The following is a 21,581-nucleotide window of genomic DNA, read 5'->3' on the forward strand; positions in this document are numbered from 1 at the left end:
CTCTTATATTTGCTTATGCTTCATTTTGTTTTTCAGGTCAACAGAAAGCATGTTGTTTTGTCATGAATCTGTCATTTGGAAAACCACTAACGAAATATATTCTACAGAACTGGTGCAAACTGCTGTCCCACAGCCAAAAATCACATTTAAAAAAGCATTTAAGTATTCAAACTTTAGGAACTTTGTGTCATTGATCTGAGACTGATTTTAACACACTTCTACATTTCTGATCAGGAAATATTCCTGTGTTCCTCCTCTCACAGCCTCTCTTTCACAGCAGATAGATCATCATTAGTTAAATGTGTTCAGAAGTCTGAAAATCTGTGTGGAGCTCAGCAGAAACCTGCAGGAGCTGCGGCTGGAGCGCAAGAACGTGAGCCTCACCATAAAACACTCTGAACTGACTCTGTCGTCGTTTACCTGCAGAACATCTGGTGCCTTGATTAAGATGTCCTGACCCTGAAACTCATGTTGTTGAAAAGATATAAAGGACTGGCATTGTTATTTTAATTTGTGATCACCAGGGGGCGTCGGTAAGAACGCACAAAAACCAGAGGTCAGTGCTCAACTGATGCTCCGTTTATTATGCACGCTTTCACATACATATGGTATGTGTTTGGTGTCTAAAATAAATAAAGAAATATACATAATAGATCACAACTGAAATAATACACTATACATAATAACAGCAGCAGTAAATATTTAAATAAAACAATTAGACAGAGTGCCATTATACGGATGCATTACTGTGCATTAGCAGAAACGACAGCCATAAATATGCCAAACAATACTGACTGAAAAGTTTATTCACAAGCAAAAATCCTAAATGCTGATTAACATATTAATATCTTAATAATCAAAATGCAATATACAAACTTGCTGTATTAAATGTGCATGCTACACTCTCAGAAAATAAAGTACATAATTGTACCTTTAGGGGTACAATGGTACAAATTTGTACCCTTGTGATTTGTACCTTAAGAGACCAGTTTTGTACCTTTATTTAACAGTACAAAAACTGACCCTTCAAAAAGGGGACAAAATTGGCTTTGACAGCGTACAATCGTTGACTATAATGAGATATATATATATTTTACACACACACACTGAATTAAAATCAGAATTTATTAAATCCTTTTCATTTTCACATTTTACAACATTTCATTTGAAACACATTTTTAAACAGTCCATATGAGTCCATCTTGCCGGGTGTTAAAAAGTAACACTGAAGCAGTGTTAAAGTTAATGAGATAATTCATTGATGATTGAGTGATGATTGACAATTAGTGGTGACACCTGATGATAATAAGCAGAATCATTGAAGGAAAGAGAGAAAAAAGGTGTTAATTAATGTTTTATGGAACGTTAGTCCAGGTATTTTTGAACTGTTCCTGGAGCCTCACCAGCACAGATGGTGGAATAACTCTAGCAGAGGAGTTAATTCAGCCGGATTCAATAAGAGAAACATCTGAAATGTGCTGAGGATGATCCAGGATCAGTGTGGAAACCCTTGCTGCAGTCAAAATGTGACGTTAACTCTCTTTCCATAGAAACGACACGCCCACGTGTTTTCAGAGAGTGAGTGAGTTTTCCGGCTTATGTGTTGTTCCACAGCAGGAAGTTTTAATATATGACGGTTTTCAAGAGGTACGATCTCATTTTCTCTGTTTCACTTATGAAAGAAATATTTCTCTATTTAAAAGTGATTTTGTGCATGAATTTATACATGTACAGAACACACAAAATACTTTTTCTGATTCAATCTCCTACTATTGGCTCAGTATTTAAGTCACTGTGTTATATGTGGAATATTAGAGTGACAACCAGAGAATCTCAAATTATGACACAAAGACGAATAATTAAAAAAGGACCAGTGAAGGACAGAAAGTGAGATTTACAAAGAATGTGTTGCTCTCTTCTGATCACAAAACACAAGAATCTGCAGTAGCAAACAGTTGAGACAGTTGATTATCAAATTGCTGGTATTTTAAACAGGATTATTACACCACGGCTCTTTGACTGGTCAAAATGGTTAGACAGTAAATCTGGAGCTGTGTGAATGCAGCATAGTATTTACAGTTAAATATTGAGACAAAAAATGCCTCTTAATGAAACAGAACCAGATTAATAACCATCATGAAATTGATATATAAATTAATCCTGTAATGTTGGAGTGTATTCTTTTATTTGGCAAGTTGTTTTCTATTTTAAGAATCTACAAATAATCTGGAGGTGTAAAAGTACAGATATCAAACATTTTACTCAGTTACAGCCAAAAACATAACTTGAAAGTAACAAAGTGTCCACATTTAATGAACCATAGTAATAAACTAAAGTATTTTAAAGTAAAGAGTAAACACTTATCATAGCTTTTTAAATCAACTTTTAAAACTTCTCATTTTAGTATTATAAAGAATGTTGTAGAGAAACTGGTCAAGCCAGTCACATTCCCACTGTACTGATTATGTAAGACTCTCGGACACAGCAGATGTTAAGCTAAAACCAATATCCTGAAACCTTTCACCTTTTCAGCAGATGATTTTACAGTGGTTGGACATTTAATTATAGTGATGTTATTCACTGAAAAATCACATGCAGGTTTGGAATGACAATGATCGTGGGAAAATAATAAAATACATTTTTTTATTTTGGTGAACAGTACTTGTAGAAAATGCTGCCTTATCTGTTACATGTCATTGGAGGTTTAAAAAAGGAAAGTTAAATTTATGTGCATATGATTGAGAATTGTAAAAATACCCATTTTCAATCATTATGGAAAGATGTACGCAAGTCATGACTTTATACTTAAAGTATTATTTTAGGGGACGTTTTACTCTAATAGTGAAGCACTTTTACTCAAATACTGCCATACCCTAATAAATAACACCATCTGAAATAAGTTAAAATAATTCTGAAATAAATAATTCAAACTCAGTATTTCATGGCTATGTACAGTATTTTGCTTATTGCACACATACCCACCAAATAAGGTCACTCATTGCCCCAATATGTAAGGAATAAGTGTACAGTCAATGGTCTGATATGAGCCAGAATCTCCCTGTCAGGGTTTGTTTTGCAATAATAATATAAAGTCACATTATACAAGACTATAGGATACAGTTCAACTGTGTAATGAAGAGTCTGGAGAGAGCGGATCCATTTGCAGCTTTTATTAAAAGGCAGATATATACAGGCTAGGGCAAGACAATACCGTAAACAGGGACAGGCAAAAGGTCGGGGCTGGCAGCATAGAATCAAGGACGGGTCACAGGCAGAGTTCGAGGCAGGCGGCGAGATGGTTCAAAGTCGGTATACAGGCAGAGTTCAGGGTAGGCAGCAGAGGTTCGATAGAGATAAACAGTCCAAGTCGTAACAAGATATCAGTCCACAAGATAAATGCTCAGAAATGATCACTAACAACAAATCAAGACTTTGCGAAGCGGTGTGTGTGTGTGTGTGCGTCTTAAATAGTGTGCTGCAGGTGTGAGATGATCAGTCCCAGGAATGTGGGCCTATGGGAAATGGAGTCCAGATGAGTATGAATCAATATTCCGGTGAGGGCTCCCTCCGGTGGTCCGGAGGATGCACCGGAGGAGCTGTATTCGTGACAGAGCCCCCACCCTGCGAACGGCTCCAGACGCGAGGAGGCGGGTGCCGGGGTCTACCACGAGGTCGCGGGGCCGGTCTCTCCGGATGCGTCTGATGGAACTCTTCCAAGAGGTTGGGGTCCAGAATATCATTCGCATTGACCCAGGATCGCTCCTCCGGACCGTACCCCTCCCAGTCCACCAGGTACTGAAGCCTCTGGCCCCGGCGCCTTGAATCGAGTAACTCTCGAACACGATAAGCCTCCTCGCCCTCTATCATCAGCGGTGGGGGTTGTTGGTCCTCAGCCTCCTCCGGATCTCCTCCCAGGCCCCCGGAGGGTTTCAACAACGAGACATGAAAAGTGGGAGAAACAAGGTAATTAGCAGGTAAGTTTAAACGAAAGGATACTGGGGTGATTTGTTTTACAATTTGAAAAGGCCCGACATACCTGGGACTGAGTTTTCTGCATGGAAGTCTCAACCGGAGGTCTCGGGTGGACAGCCAGACCCACTGTCCAACAGCATACTGAGGTGGTGGTCGTTGATGTCGGTTGGCCTGAGCTTCGTGCCTCCTGACAGCACGCTGAAGATGTTGGTGAGCTAAATCCCAAGTTTCTTCACTTCTCTGCATCCACGCGCTGACTGCTGGTAACTCCGAGGGTTCGCCAGACCATGGCAACAGGGGTGGTTGATATCCCAGGACACATTGGAACGGAGTGATGCCAGTGGAGGGTTTTTGTAAGGAATTATGTGCATACTCTGCCCACATGAGATAATGGCTCCATTCTGTTTGTTGGCGATGACAATAGGTGCGGAGGAATCGAGTGAGTTCTTGATTCATTCGTTCGGTCTGGCCGTTGGATTCTGGATGATGCCTGATGCAAGACTGATATTTACGTTTAATTGCTTGAAGGCAGCCCAGACCCGGGAGGTGAATTGGGGACCTCTGTCTGACACAATGTCGTCGGGTAAACCATAAAGTCGAAACACATAATTATATAGAACCTCAGCAGTTTCAAAGGCCGTGGGCAGTTTAGGGAGTGGTATCAGTCGGCAGGCCTTGGAGAACCGGTCAATTACTGTCAGAATGATGGTATTACCTTGAGAGAGAGTATTCCAGATTCTTGTGGTTGGTAAACACAGTGAATGGGTGTTGCGCTCCCTCCAACCAATGTCGCCACTCTTCGAGGGTGGCCTTCATTGCCAACAGTTCCCGATCTCCTACATCGTAATTCTGTTCAGCAGCTGAAGTTTCTGATGAATCTCCTGTAGAAATTAGCAAAGCCCAAGAATCGCTATAATTCTTTGAGTGTGTGAGGTTTCGGCCAATCCAGCACCGCCCTTATTTTACTATCGTCCATAGCTACCCCGTCTCTGCTGATGATGTACCCCAGGAACGCAGTGGAAGTCTGGTGAAACTCGCACGTTTCGGCTTTGGCATACAATCGATGTTCGATCAGTCTCTGTAACACAGCTCTCACATGTTGGATGTGTTCTTCAAAGGAATTGGAATATATCAGAATATCATCAATATACACTATGACCCACCGGTTTAACATGTCTCTGAATACGTCATTGATGTAAGACTGGAACACAGCCGGACTGTTGGATAGGCCGAACAGCATCACGAGGGTCTCGTAGTGGCCAGTGGTTGTTGAAAAGGCTGTTTTCCATTCGTCCCCCTCACGGATGCGAATGAGATTATAAGCGCACCGGAGGTCTAGCTTGGTGAAGTACTTAGCCTGCCTTAACTGTTTGAGCGCTGCCGGTACCAGGGGAAGTGGGTAGCAAAATTTTACTGTGATGTCATTCAGACCCCTGTAGTCAATGCAAGGCCTCAGACCCCCGTCCTTTTTCTTAACAAAGAAGAACCCGGCGGATGCTGGTGATGTGGATGGTCGAATGAATCCTTTGGCTAATTATTCTTCAATGTAGGTTTTCATGGCTGTAGTTTCTGGTTGAGAAAGGGGAAAAATTCAACCTTTGGGAGGTGTTGTGTCAGGTAAGAGATTGATGGCACAGTCATCGGGCCTGTGAGGAGGGAGTTCGGTGGATCTTTCCTTGGCCACTGCGAGATCGGAGTATTCAGCGGGGATATTCGGTTTCTCAGGTTTCTCTGTATGGACCTCGATCGTAGGGGCACCGGACGGACTGATTGCAGACAGTGCTTGTGGCAATGTTCGTCCCATTGAAGTATTTCTCCCTCCTTCCATGATACGTGAGGATTGTGTGAGCGAAGCCAGGGCAGACCAAGGATGATGGAATTCTGGGGTGCATGGATTACATAAAAACAGATGGATTCTCGATGAAGGATACCAATTTGCAATTTGAGTTCGGTGGTGATGTGTGCGATTCTCCCCTCTCCGATGGGTTTCCCATCTAACGCCTCCACTGTTAATGAGGAATGACAGTCGATTAATGGAATGTTGTGTTCTTTAGCAAAAGTGTCTGACATGAAATTCCCTGCCGCCCCAGAGTCCAGGAGAGCATGAGTGGCGGTACGTTGGTCTTTAACAAGGAGTTGAACGGGAATTTTAAAGCAGTTAGATGAATAATTATGGAGTGGAAGAGAACTCACCGCTTTAGAATTAGAAGGTGGGGGGTGGATCGGACAGTTATTCTTGATATGACCAGTTTGACCGCAATAGAAGCATAAATGCCGCTGGCGTCTTCTCTCTCTCCTCTGGATGAACAGGAGTATAGCCGAGCTGCATGGGTTCTGGGGCTGTGTTGCTGGAGACGGGAGTTCGACCAGGGCGCCGAGTGCGTAGTAGATTGTCAATGTGTATTGCCAGGTCAATGAAGGAATTCAGAGTACTCCCCTCGTCTCTGCATGCCAATTCCGCTTGTAAATCCAGTGATAAACCCCGGTGAAATAACAGTTTCAAGGTATCTTCTATCCAGTTGGTCTGTGTAGCCAGCGTGCGGAATTGAAGGGCGTACTCAACTGCAGTGGCTTTACCCTGAGTCAATGAAAGTAGTTGATCACCCGGACTCTTACCACCCTCGGAATGTTCAAATACTTCTCTGAAGCGTTGTAGGAAATTTGCAAATGAGGGAAATGCAGAACCGTCGTCACGCCAGACGGCGGTGGCCCAATCCAATGCTTTACCTGTCAATAGGGAACAAACAAATGAAATGTGGCTTACATCTGTGGGGTACATGGATGGTTGTTGATTCACATATAGAGAACATTGTAGAAGGAACCCCTTACATTTGGTTGGCGTTCCGTCAAACTTTTCGGGGAGAGCCAGTCGAGGATTCGGGGTAGCCGAAAGGGGAATGTGTCGACGTGGCAGGTACAGCGGGCGGCATTCTGGAAGACTCAGGAGGATTGAGGCCTAGCCCTTGAAGCGATTTAACCAACTCCTCAGTGAGCGAGGTGAGGCGAGAGCTGGTGATGGTGCATGGCTAGCTGACTGGCTTGAGCGGTTAACTCGGTGGATATCTGGGCCAGAGCTGCTGGATCACTAGGTGGCGAAGTCTTCTGTAATGAAGAGTCTGGAGAGAGCAGCTCCATTTACAGCTTTTATTAAAAGGCAGATATATACAGGCTAGGGCAAGACAATACCGTAAACAGGGACAGGCAAAAGGTCGGGGCTGGCAGCATAGAATCAAGGACGGGTCACAGGCAGAGTTCGAGGCAGGCGGCGAGATGGTTCAAAGTCGGTACACAGGCAGAGTTCAGGGTAGGCAGCAGAGGTTCGATAGAGATAAACAGTCCAAGTCGTAACAAGATATCAGTCCACAAGATAAATGCTCAGAAATGATCACTAACAACAAATCAAGACTTTGCGAAGCTGTGTGTGTGTGCGTCTTAAATAGTGTGGTGTGATATGGTGCAGGTGTGATCAGTCCCAGGAATGCGGGCCTATGGGAAATGGAGTCCAGATGAGTATGAATCAATATTCCGGAGAGGGCTCCCTCCGGTGGTCCGGAGGATGCACCGGAGGAGCTGTATTCGTGACAAACTGTTCATATGCAGTGAACATGTCAGGATTTTAAACAACCAATCAAATCCAAAACACCCAATGACTCACAGATCCATTCAGTATACATAAAAATAAAATAAAAAACACTGGAGAAATTCATTGAAATGTCAAAGAAATTGTAAATGTAGATTTACAAGACTGAGTACACAGATAATGTTGGCTAACTCTATATGATAACGTCTTTAACTACAAAACTCCAGTAAAGCTGGGACAATATGTAAAATGTAAAAATAATATTAACAAATACTGTTTGACTTATTCAATTGAAATGTGTGCTCAGTTCACATATGCTGAGTGTTTTTTGCCGTTTTCAGGTACAGGACCATGAAGGAAACATTAAATGAATTGTCCCAGCTGAGAGACTCTAGGTTCGGTCAACCCTGGCCCAGACACGGACTCAAACTCCTCTACTGGTTCGCCAATGACTGTGTTTCTTTTGGTAATGAAAATATCATGATCTCTGAATGTGACCCAGCTGACGGAGACTTTGGTTTTCACCATTTTGAGAACAGATATGACGAAAATGGGGATAAACTGCTTCCAGACATAGACTTCCCTTACTATGTGGTTGGCAATCTAAATTCACCAGGAGCTGAAGAACTTCCTGATTATGTCTCAGAAGACAATTCTCCTGACCTTCACAACAGCAACACAGACCGGATTATTGTCAGTCTCTATGATGAGGAGTGGTTTCAGAGAGTTTATGTGACTCAACACCATGACCGATCAAACTACGATCCAAACGCCACTTACCCAATCTCCAGAGGCCTTCTCATGATCATCAGGAGGATGAGTTTAGAGCACTTTATGGAGGAAATGGGTTATTATACATACATACAGCCTTTCAACCCAATGCCTGTCATCAATTACAATCCTCAAACTACAAACACATTCAGTCTAGATTTATCTGCGGTCACTCCATCATCCAGTGATTCAGATGACAGCGAGTCTCCTGAAACACAGAACAATGACACCAAAATCCAGATGGATGATGACACACCTTCATTCAACTCCTCAGAGAACTTACACAAGAAGATGGGATTTTGGGAAAGTATCTGCACCATACTTTAAAACAAAATATTGTACACTGCAGCAGTCAAATGCTTTGGAAATTCTCCACAAGGTGTGTGTTCAAATGATTTTGATTGGACTCATTAGACATTTTCATGTCTCTTTCCCTTGCCAACAAAGACAGAAGCAAATAATGAACATTAACATAGTTTTAACTCTCTTGCCACCACAAAGATTGATGGTAAATTAAATTTGGTCTCATCAGAACATTCTTCAACAAGGGAACACAACAACTGAATTGTACAGTCAAACTCATACAGTAATAATTTGTTTTCTGGTTGTGAAAGGCTGCAGTGCATGCTCAGTTTGATCACTAGTATTCAATATTCAAGAACTAGTGTTGTCACTATCACATATATTAACAAATGAGATGTTATGTAAAAGCTTTACAGAAAATTCTCAGTTTTGAACAAAGATTTTAATGAATAATGAAAACACAAAGGGAAAAAAAGCAACCAAAAGTTTGACTGCGCTCAATTATACTGATAATATGACAATAAATAATGCTCTCTACAATAAAGAAAAGCATGCAAGACACAGAAACTGCTCAATTCTGCTGAATTAAATGTTTGTGTTTGCATAAAAATAAGCATTACTCAGTTCAAAGCTTGTAGACAGCATCACTAGCTGCATGTACATGGACCCTAATAATGTAATCTGTTTGAATATAATGATTATAATGCCTTCTATTTGCCACACCGTTCACGTCAGGTAGAGCTGCTATAGCTCAGGATCTGTGAATGATCATAATTCGTGCATATTCCCTTATCCTGATTCACTGATTCTGATGGCAATATAAAGAATATACTCCAAAAATCTTTTGTGTTGCGGACCCCGTCTGAATGATGGCCGAAAATTTACTGATGAGTTTCATGATTTATTATTGTACATTCGCATTCATTACTGCTGTAATCAGCACTCGGTAGGCTATAATACCCGTCAAAATAAGAGTCCCCTTTTTTGGAATGCAGACCTTATACATAATTACACCCACAGAAATATGTGCAAAAACAAATTAGAAGATTAATCACAATAAAGTTTGTTACATTTTGTAAACAGGGTGTTTTAATCACACAAACAGCACTTCAGCTCAATTCGAACAAACGCCCATTTCAGGGGTGCAAAATGAGTCTGTTCCCGCCCCGATAGTAAAGCAAAACGTGATTGGTTGTAGCGAGAGCGTGCTGTGATTGGTCACCGTAACGTGGCCGTTATCTGATTGGCTTGAGTAGTCGGTGGGTGGAGTCAACCTATTTGTGGATTTGTCTGAGGTCGTGACGCTAGAATTGTTTCAGAATCCACAAATGCGCAGGAAGAGATTCACAGATGTACAGGTGGTGATTCACAAATAAATGCAGGCAGAGTTGTGCTTGTGACATAAAAACAGATTTGTGAATGTGTTTTTTTATTAGCAAATCTCATTTTATATATTTGTAAATTTAATAATTTTTTGTGAAACTCCTAACATATATTTGTGGATCTCATTCTATTCATTTGTGGATCATAATCTATCCCAGGATAGCATGGTGACATTGATACAATGTTGATGTTTTGATCCAAACCATCATTTTGGTTGAGATTGACATTTCAATGTTTAATGTATGTTGGATCAACATTGAAATTTTGCACACATTGGTGGAGACAGTGACATTGATCTAACAGTGATTTGTAGTTGAAGACCACAAGATTCTGCAGGTCTGTATCTCTGCAGAACACAAGTGGGTGTTTCCCAATCAATCAGTGGGGCGTTTTCAAACCACAATCTGCTTTTACCCGATTTGCTCTAATCCACTGGGTGTTGGTTTAGGGTGGGCCTTCATAATTTTAGCAAGTATGTTGAAAAATGGTTGAAAAACATCCATTGTAGTTTGAAACTGGCCACTAATTGCCCATTTTGGTTTTGCATGTGCACTTCTCAGTAGTTTAATCAATTCTTCCTCATGAGAAAGAAAACACAGGTGTGTCCTATACATATTTATTAAGATATATTTATTTATTAGTGACATGAACGTGAGCAAGAATATCATACTTTGCACATAGCACATGTATTGCATCTATTACTCAATGCTTGCAGAGCACCTTGACTGCTTTCCTTTAATCGGTCTTTGTCAGGTGACGTCACACTCCTGAAAACCAAAGTGCATTATGGGTGTCGCCGCCATTTGAGAGGTATCCAAACAATTTCTGTATCAGTGCAGAGTTTTTTCTTCTTTGGCTTCTTTTCATTGTAAAAATGGCACACTATTGTTGTGTGAAAAGCTGCAATAATATGTCCCACGATAGAAAATGTCAAAAACTTTACTACGAGATTAGATTTAGTCAGTTTCCTACTTGAAAAAGGCTGTACGGAGAGTATGTAGAGGCAATAACAGGCGCCGGATCGCAGCGGTGAGACGCAAAACATCACTTTCGTCAAGATATCTCCATTCATGTATGCTTGCTTTCTACATTTTCACAAAAGTAAGTTAGAGATTTCTGTTTTCTAAAGTAGCATACGTTATAGCAACGCGTTGTTTTGGATTGTATGTGCTATGATAGTCAATTTAAACGGAATCCCTTTACTTGAATATGTCTAAATTTTTTTTATTCTTAACTTTGCCAAGGCTTTTTACTTTTTTATTTTATATACTTAAGGTACGACATTTTTGCTCAGTATCCATATACTGATTCTAATTTTCTGACTACTTTTTACAGCTGTGGTCTTATGTTTAGCTAAAAACCTTTTAATTTCATTTCATTGCAGATCAGCCTGCTTAATTATGGAGACTGACCCCAACTGGACACCATCCCTTCCTACATTAAGGCCACATCAGCATTAAACACAGGCTGTGTCTCAATCAGCTCCCTAGTTCAGTAGTTAGGGCACTGATCAGGACGGTCTCAGTCACAAAATTTGTGTACACAATGTACTGATTCAAGAGCTCAGAGCTGATTGAGATGCACACACAGACACTTAGTAAGGAAAAACAATGCAGTCAGCTGACACCATCAGGCTGGAGAAAGTGATCAGCTTCACACTGAGAAGATGCAGGAGGCTGGAGGAGATGGTGATCATGTGCAGAACTAAACCGACTTGATATGTACATGATGTCTGATGTTTGTTTTGGAGAGGATGATGTTAATGTACTATACGGGTCTGCCAAACCTGGGAACCTTTATGGCGTTATTACAATTTTTTTTTTTTTTTTTGGTGCCTCTGATTCCAGATGCAACGAATACAAATACAAATTTCAAATGCTTCTGTGAACCTTAATGTACCTCAGATTTGGTCTGCCTGCGCAACACTTCTCATGTTTCCCCTGAGACAGAACATTCAATGAAACTGTGTCATATCTATATGCAAACCTGAAGCTTTCAGTTGTATGGGCAGACAGAGATGATTTGCACAGAAATATGTCTCCTCTAGCAGAGATTACTGACTGTTTTGAGATTTTCACAGAGAAACCATCCAATCTGACAGCGTGTGCTTGAATCTTTTGTAGAATTGTAGTGTAGAAATGTGCTGATGCTTTATCCAGTCTTGCATGAACAATAAAGCATGTATAATTACATTTTTCAAAATGTTTTATCTTCTTGTTATCAACATTTCAACAGTCAAATGAAGTATGCAAACCAAATTGTGTACACAGGGTGATTTGTAGATTTATTTTATGAGTTCACAGGTATATGCACTTATAGCATTAACAAGATAATTAATAATATCTACGATCTGTAAACCAGATATTTAACTTATCTGTGAATGAGGATGGATGCAGTGATGTTATAAAATCATGCCTGCATAAAAATATATATATAATGATGACTGATGAAGGGATCTGTTATGTACAATATCATTTTGACCATAATAATGTACCAAATCTAACTTGTACAAATATTACAGTAGTATAGAAAAATACTATACATACATTTATAGGTAAAATCAAACTCCGAGCCTCCTGTACCCATTCTCTGACGACAAACAACTTCCCTGTGCAAATGTAACGGGGTATTTAGCCCGTGTTGTACGGGGAATTTGTTAGAGCTGCCCTGGAAGACTGAATACGAAAGGATCTTAGTCCCCGTTTTCAGTGCTTTTAGTCTTGTTATATACTAATGTATATATGTTGTGTCCTACTTTATTGAGATGCACTCTACAGACCGACAAGGGTAGGCTTCAGTTAGAGTAATGTCACGAGATGGCTTCCTGAAGTAAAAGTATATGTGAGACACAGTCTAAAATACTCCTCAGTTCCCTGATATAATAAAGTGGGTAAGACGCCCCTACACTCTTTCAATCAAAAGAAAATAAATAAATAATACACTGAAGGTAAGTACAAAAATTAAACAGGACTTATTTTCTGTATATATTTTCCTTCCTTGTAATGAATTGTTACTTTAGTTTAAATAATCATTAACCCTCTGGAGTCTGAGGCTGATTTGGGGCCTGGAGAAGTTTTGACATGCCCTGACATTTGTGCTTTTTTCAGTTGTTCATAAACATATTAATGACACAAGTGTCATTACACTGTATTCAGCACAAACTAGGCTACAATAATATGTGAGGAACATGTATGTACATGTTTGTGTTTTTGAAGGAATAACATTTATGCGTGGCTATTGAAAAAACAAAAAACTTAAGTCACTGAAATAAGGCCAAAAAAAGTATAGTAAATCTGTGTTTACAATACTTTAGGGTATTGGAGGTTGTAAACTAGAGTTTTTGCTTCAAAATTATGTAAAAAATTATGCTGCCTACTCCTTCATATAAAACAATATATTGATTTAGTTTTTGTAAGACACTTTTTGCCAAGAAACACAGTATGCGTGGAGGCGTGAATCACCACTGAATAATGGGCCATTCTCACCTGAGAAGACAAAAGAATTGGATAGTAATGAGCTGAAATGACTTGCATATTAATGAGGCATTTCAGTCAGGTAGGCTGTGAAAAAAACCTTCTGTGATGTCTCAAGCTCATCATGATATATGAAACATACAGAAAAATATTATTACAATATAAAGTCATGGTTTTATATTATACTTTAAAATATAATGTATTTCTGTGATGCAAAGAGTCTGAATATAGGCTTTTAGTTTAAAAGCATGCACATTTGGAGAAATATTGGATTCTTAAATGCTTATGTCAATTTTCTATACAGAGGAGTTATATTTATTTAATATTCATTGTCATTACTATGAGCGCTGGTGTTTTCAATTCATCCTTGAAGTCGGAGGGCGCTCTCTGTGCATTTTTAGTCCACAAATTCATCTAAAAGAAGAAGAGGCTATTCCATGAATGGAGTTTCCAATTCATACTGCAGCTGGAGGGCGCTAAAGAAACAAAAACTCATCTAAAATTCATCTATAGAAGAAAAGAAAACAGGAACTAACTGCATGTCTTCTAGAGCTCGTTAGCCATGACTTTTACATCCAGATAAACACTTTTCAAGACAATAAATACACGATTGAGACGATGAATGCATGTATTGCCTCTGAATTTGCGTCTGAATAGCGCTCCCTCCGTGGCCGTGGCCGCATTAGCGGATAATCAGCTGAATCACGGACTTCTGACATGGCTCTCTTTTCATACAGATTACATAAACACAGAAGGTTTGTTTTCGATTTGACTTACATGATTTAAAACCTGACATCTTAACGTTTTTTTAGACATAAGTTTAATTTTTCTGTGATTAGTATTCACTAAGTTACACATTTTCTGAGAACTATCAGATTGGACTTCGTTCAGAGGGAGAGGAGAAATCACGCATCATGTTAGTTTTCTTTATTTTACAAAAAGCACAACATTGTGTTTTTACTCTGAGTGTATACAAATAAAAGAAGATATTCTATAGTTTCAATTGATATATTACTTATGTCTCTATGACAAAAAATGACGGAGTATTTTAAGTCTGTTTTGCTGCAATGTGAAAAAAAACTGCAAAACGTGCCAGCACGTTTTCAGACCTCAGAGTGTTAAATAAAAGCAAATAATAAAAAAAAAAAAATACACTCTTTGAGTTCTCTTTTAAACTCACTAGGCCACAATCACCTTCAATGTAAAAGTTATTGACTTTTAACTTATACAATAGTCAAACCCAATGGTTATTCAAAATGGAAAACACCTGTAATTTTTCGTAACCCCACTTAAGATGAGTTTTCACTGTGCAAATGATCACTGTTAAACAGTCACACTTCAAAAAAAAACAAAAAAACAATGGCACACACAATGAAATTTCACATTAGAAACACTTACGTGAAACGTCTCTTTAGGTGTTCACATTCACAGTTCACAATGGGTTCTGTAGTTCAAGTGAACTCTCACAGTTCACTGTTCATTAGATCAAAATAAAAAAAAAAAAAAAAAAAAACCTTGGGGAAAAACAGTCCATAGAAAAACAATTCGAGATGCATTGTCTTGACCTAGTGTGCGTTGAAATAAACTCGTAGCCTAGTTGAATCACTAACATCCCAAAAAATGAAAAAGTATCAAGATGAGTCAAACCCCCCAAATGAATCAGTCTGCAATGTCGTTGAATGGCAGGGTTATACAAGATAATCTGAAACTTGAACCTTCTCAAAAACCACGTCCCGCACAAATGGCAATGTACAGCCGTTCTCAGTTCTCACGCGCGATGACAAGTGCAAAACAATCAAATAACGTGTGACCAGCTCAGTTAAATCGTTAGTTCCTAAGGCTGCTTCTCAATTAAAATGTGACAAATGTCTTCAATCGTCATCAATCAAGGAAAAACTGTACTTTAGAAGAAGCACTTACAGTGCGTGTAGCCTTCACAAAGCATCACTGCGTCACAGATCAATGCAATGCAATCCATGGAGCAAAACGTCACAAAAAATCCAATGACGAAATGCGGGATACAGTTCACAAAAACACTTGAAGCTGTCGTCCTTTAGTTGACTAAAGCCCTGATAAACACTACCGAACGAGCTTCTCGAACACGACACAACACTCACTTTCCCTTTGTGACACTCTCAAACTCCTCTCTCTCTCGCAGCATGGTATGTCCAACCCTTAATCTTGTTAGAATAGTTTCCTCTTTAGTATTTCTTCTTTTCTTCCTCACCCCTCCTACTTCCCATTGTATTTCATAAAGCTGACGTCCTGTATTTGCTGTATCCCATTTTTGTTGCCACTCCTTAGTGGTATATGCTTTAATTACTGCTTCTGCTTCATATTTACTAAGTGAGATATTCATGATGTCCTCATTTTCCAAAGCCTGCTTTGCTAATCCATCAACCTTTCATTGCCCTTTATTGAGCTGGTATCCACATAAATATTATCATGATGTTCATATTCTTAAATCTATACAGATTTTCATATATCTCATTTACTCTGTCCTGTCAACTGTGAGATGTGAATGATTGCAATGACTGTAACGCTGAACATGAATCTGTATAATCTTTTTGATTCCAGTGTCTTCTATCCACTGTAGTGCTGTTGCTATTGCCATCCTCTCTACAGTGTATACTGTTAAATGATCTGACGTTCTCCTATTAATAAAAATGTTTAAGGATGGACAACTAAAAGCAAATCCTGTTCTCCCTGTATTAGGATCTTTAGATCCATCAAAATACTGGAGTAAATGCTTGATACACAGTTTGTAGTCTATCTTCAACAATATCTGCAATGTCTCCTGATTCTTTAAATACCTTCATTAATTCTAACATATAAAAAGAACACTGCAGGAAACATCTAATGTGGAGTTATTGAGTAGGAATAGTACATTCCTAGTACTGTAGAAATGTATCTTTTCTGACTTAAAACCATTTCTCTTGCTTCTTTGCCACTATTCCATGCAAGACACTTCTGTTGAGATCTTTCCTTTTCCCAGCAAGGAAGGAGTACCTTTACTGTTGGATGGCGGTCTTCTGAATGACCTTGAGGATTTACCCAGTAGTTTATCATTAACTGCTTTCGTCTGATTTGTAATGGCATTTCACCACTTCAACCTGAAGAGCAGATCCAGGAGTTGTTTTAAAAGCACCACAACAAAGTCTCAAAGCTTGTATCACATCCAGCTTCTTCAATAAAGTTTTAGCTGCTGAGTCATAAACAATACTTCCATAATCTAAAACTGATCTAAGCAATTCTATATAAATATTTTTCATTGAAGCTCTACTCACTCCCCATTTTTAGCCTCTTAGGCATCTCATCACATTTAAAATCTTTTTACATTTAGGAACACCAAAAATAAAATGAATAAAAAATAAAAATAAAAAATAAAAATAAAAGTCCCCAAAGTAATAATAATAAAAAAAAAAAAAAAAAAAAAAAAATATATATATATATATATATATATATATATATATATATATATATATATCTACCTGTTACAAAAAGGATCATGGGGGCCTGAAATGTCCATCAGTTGTACCCTTCGAAATCCTTCATTCTGAAGGCACTTCGGTTTGGAACGATCCTTCAATATGGTGGCCATGATTGTTTTTACTCCAAAGTGCCCTTCGGAGGGCGATATATCCTGTTTGGAACGCACCGTGATAATATATTGAGTTGTAGTCTATAGGATTATTCCTGACATGGGACTTGATGCTATCCTGTACTTTATCTCCTGCTCCCTGATTACTGCTTCATCATTCAGGTAATCATTCATATTCCTGAATCTGTATTAAATTTGAGGAATGTAATTAATCTCCATTCTGTTTAGCCAGTTTCCACTGAATCTGAAAAGGAAAAAAAAACTACACCTTGTGTTTGAGAATGTGACTGATATAGCTATTTTGTGATATTTAAACAGATGAAGGTCTACATAAGGTGAATCTACAAGAAATCCTCACCAGTTTTTTACCTGAGGGAGGGGTTCTAGCAGACCAATCACAGCACTTGTGGTCTGCGTAGAATCAGCCTTTATTGGTGCAAATAACCACCCTAGTGTTTTCATGTCAGCTTTTTAAAAAACTCACCCCGCTGTTTATAGTGATTGAAATCACTGCAGGTGCTGTATATGGATCACTAGTGCGCAAAACTTGCATCTTGTTCACATATTTTTGTTTTTAAGATGGAAAATAGACAGGCTTCTGCTGCAGTTAGGCTGTTTTGCCCTCCAGGGCTGCTTTCAGCTCAGACAAAACGTTGCTAAACATTTTTTAAACAGAAACGGTGGTGCGTTGAACACCCTGTTCTGATGATGCAAGAGTTGCAACTATGGCAGCTGAGAAGCTATTATTTGTGTTCTTGTTGAAGAATTTTCAGAGCCTGATGAAATCGGTATAGATATGTGTTTAATATAGCAAAATATGCTCAATATTACAGTCACTGCCCTTGCCGTCCAGAATAAAAGAGAATATCCCAATCCAATGAAGGGATTTGTGGAAACTTCTAATTATTGTTGTCTAATATTTGCCTCGCATTTCAGGATAAAAGACAAACATTTCAGGTGAAGGATAATCCACTTCTTACCTCCGAGCCTGTGTTATGATCTATATGACCTCATTATTTTTATTATGAGTATTAGGCTTATCATTATTGCTGATCATCATTGTTGTTCTATGATATTATATATATGATATTAAAAGTTTATGAAAGTGTCACTCCACAATACAATAGCAAAATATATATAAATATGTAAAGCACTTTTATGTGGTTATACATGTTGATGCAGATTGGGCTGACATTTCTGACACACCCACCAAACAAGAGAAAACGTATCTCAAACCCGTTGCACACAGTTTCCAGGAAACATGTCGTTCAACCTGGAAACCGTATAACTATGAATTGTGCACGTAGGTGATTTTGAATTAATATTTCATGTCAATATACAGTGGTTACATACTGTTAAAACTAATCATGGTATTGATATCTTCAGGGATTCAAACAGGTAAGGGGGAAAAAAGGTGAGAACATTATGTGGGACAGGGACATGCTCCGCACGGAATTCTTTTAAAAGATATTTGCTTTAGATGCTCATTACGTTACTAACGTTTTTTTTTTTTTTAATAATACATCTTTTATTACCTTTTATGTCCAAAACTGTAATTTTTTATGAAAAAAAAAAAAATTACATATTGTTGCATCATTTTACCAAAATCAACATTTGATCAAAATCACATGGTATAAAAGATGAAGTGTTGTACAGGCTATTTAAGACCTTATTTGCTGATTAGATCGCAATACTGAAGTAAACTGCAAACTGCCCTCTTCTCTTCACTGTTCCCACATCTCAGACCTCAAATAGATAAAATATGACTCTTTATAGACATCGTTTTTAAAGTAAAGAGAAGGAAACACTCTACAGTACTTATTAAACAACCAGTTCTTTATTTACCCTTGTAAGTTCACAAATGTCCTTGTAAAACCCCCACTCCACAAAAACACTTTCCCATTGGATATGCAAATCCCAGAGGTAACCCATCTTGATCTCAAAAGGAGTTTGCATCTATGTATCTTTGTAAGACTGTCGTCTCTAAAGAACATTGGCAATGAAATTTAACTTTACCGAGCTTCTTGGGAGCATTTCTGTCATGTTGTGGCTTGATTCTGTTGTGTTGTTAACTTATGTTTACTTTTTACATTTTGCTGTATTTTGCACTTCTGGGCCACCGTACCTTTCCACAGTTCAGTCAGTTTATCAAACATAAACATAATGAACAATCCATTCAAACTTGAGTCCAGTGCGAGTTTGTGTCAGTGTTCAGTGAATATCTAGTGGCGCACGTCATCTTCACATTCTCAAGTAAAGCAACGTTAGAGGGAAAGATCACCACAAACATTCTGTCATTATATTGTCTTTCCAAATGTGAATGACTTTCTTATTTGGAACAAAGAAAATAAGATATTTTGCCATCTTTGATAACTTTAGTCTGACACTATGGGTGAATGAATAACACACTATTCATGAGATTTCTAGCGGTTCCCCCTCATTAAACAGTCATGAATTTTCATTCTAACACAACAGCATACAAACATAATGCTTTCAATACTGGGGTTTATTGAATATTTACAAAGTCATTTGGTTGGTAAATCTGAAGAACAAACATGGAGAGTTTAATGCACAACACCAACATCCACAAAGAGATTCTTAGATGATTTATTCCTCAGTTAAGAGAGAAACCATAGACCTTCACGTGTGTCATAATCAGTTAAACATATCATATGTTTGCTCCTGGAAACACTGTAACATTTCTAAGACACAGGTTTGATGTTCACTCTGATGGATACTGACAAAAAAAATAAAAAATAAAAAGGTACACACTATTGTGAGCGAATCTCACACACTCTGCAACTTATATTTTTGAAAAACATAATTCAACATATAACATCAGTTCAATCAATAACACTTTACTGCAAAACTTTAAAGTTTGTATTCAATTAATTCAGCTGTTCAATTCACCTATTGTTCACACTCCTCATGTGATATGAATTCACAGGTCAGAGTTCACCAAACATGAGCGTTTCTAAATGCCAAGTTTGAACTTGTGTCTTTGGTAGTTCAGACCGAGGCCAGGAGGACACAGTCCGGTCGATATGGAAAGGCAGCATATCTGCTAACTTCACATAGATCATCTTGGCAATACATGTCTACTGTTTATCCTCACTGTAATATATATTTAAACAAAATAAGCTAATAGGAAAAAAGACAAGCAACAATTTGGTCAAAAGTACAAAGGCAGCTGCACTCCAGTACAATTTTAAAGATAATATAAACTTATAATACCTAGCCCAGAAAAAAAAAAACATAGATGAAACAAAAGATTGCCCATTATATATACCCCAAACAAATGATATCTCATGCTTAACTATAATACAGACACATCAGAACCAGAAGCTAATGTCAGAAGGACTCACTAAGATAAGGCTGTTCTCAACGAGGTACGTGAGCGTTGAGTGCCTAGTGATCGCCTGAACCTCACAGTCTCCAATAAAATAAGTGTTTTCTCCCCCCTCATCGTAAGCTCGCTGGTTGGTGTGAGATGCATTGAGACGTAACGTCTCAGGTCTGCACATAACAGCACCTGATGGAAACAGTACTTGGGCAGCGACTGATGACGATTCACAAAGAACACAAGAACACATACAGTATTGAGAACCGGCCTTGAACCTTGGAATACAGTGAAATTCATTGGATCTCACTTTTATTTCTTTAATCTACAGCATTTGCATGTATACTGAATGTAAATCAATGGAAGGAAAAGTGTAATGTGGCCTGCCATGCCATGTAAACAAAAACACCACATTTATGAGATTTCTTTGTAAAGTTAATATGAATTAATATTTTGGAAGATATAGCTGCTATGTATATTTTGGTCATTTTGACTAAAGCAATATTTTTCCAGTATCATCACTAGAAAAGTCCTCAGTTTATCTTCAGCAGTTTTAAATTCATGCATCTTGAGCTCATGGTGTTTAATCAGACCAGTTTTCTAAAAGGCAACGCTCCTCTTCCTGAAGAATTGAGATGAATTTAGCTTTCACATAATCAGTCCCTGTATTTATAATATCACAGATCTTTCTCATGCTCTCCTGACGGGTTAAACGCTGTGTGATTTCTGAATATTGTTCTGCATGAATTATTTTCTGCTGATACAGTCTATCTGCAATGATCTGGACATTTGTAACTCTCTGAATGAGAACTGGCCAATTTTGATCATAAAAATGTACTTTATCTGCCTTGCTATTCAGACACAGTTTGTTTTTCTCAGTTGCAGTGAAGATGCTGGATTGATCCTCCTCTCTGGTTTGAATGTCATTCTTCAGATGCTTCTTGAGGTTAGAGAACCTGTAACACAGAGAGACGGAGAATAAAAGAGTGAGATGTTTGTTTTATGCAAAGTTAAGATTGAAGATAGCAAGTATATGATGAAACCTTTTTATATAAAAATATAATTCAAGCAGTTTCATGACAGGGTGGAAAACTGTATGGCCTGTAATGTGATATATTAGCTTAGATGTTTTTTTGTGAAGAACAGAACATTGAACTA

General features: G+C 38.5%; 2 protein-coding genes across 4 annotated transcripts in view; one reads left to right on the forward strand and one right to left on the reverse strand.

Moving 5' to 3' along the window:
• Positions 1-1,558: 1,558 nt before the first annotated feature.
• On the forward strand, positions 1,559-12,347 carry LOC125271147. 3 transcript variants are annotated; one of them, XR_007185526.1, is made up of 3 exons: positions 1,559-1,647; positions 7,894-10,819; positions 11,394-12,347. XR_007185526.1 is itself a non-coding variant. In XM_048195134.1 (2 exons), the coding sequence occupies exons 1-2, from the start codon at positions 1,631-1,633 to the stop codon at positions 8,648-8,650; spliced, it is 774 nt and encodes a 257-aa protein (XP_048051091.1). In that variant the 5' UTR covers positions 1,559-1,630; the 3' UTR covers positions 8,651-12,347. The 3 variants fall into 3 exon arrangements, 1 of the variants encoding a protein (XP_048051091.1); XR_007185527.1 differs by having other exon boundaries at positions 7,894-8,702; XM_048195134.1 differs by having other exon boundaries at positions 7,894-12,347.
• A 7,224-nt stretch (positions 12,348-19,571) lies between these two features.
• LOC125271079 (NACHT, LRR and PYD domains-containing protein 3-like) overlaps positions 19,572-21,581 on the reverse strand; it is a 66,571-nt gene continuing 64,561 nt past the window's right edge. The window contains exon 9 of the mRNA XM_048195017.1: positions 19,572-21,379. Within this exon, the coding sequence (XP_048050974.1) occupies positions 21,007-21,379 (373 nt within the window). The 3' untranslated portion in view covers positions 19,572-21,006. The remainder of the gene's footprint in view (positions 21,380-21,581) is intronic.

This window comes from Megalobrama amblycephala, linkage group LG7, assembly GCF_018812025.1.
Source record: "Megalobrama amblycephala isolate DHTTF-2021 linkage group LG7, ASM1881202v1, whole genome shotgun sequence".
NCBI classification, from domain to species: domain Eukaryota; kingdom Metazoa; phylum Chordata; class Actinopteri; order Cypriniformes; family Xenocyprididae; genus Megalobrama; species Megalobrama amblycephala.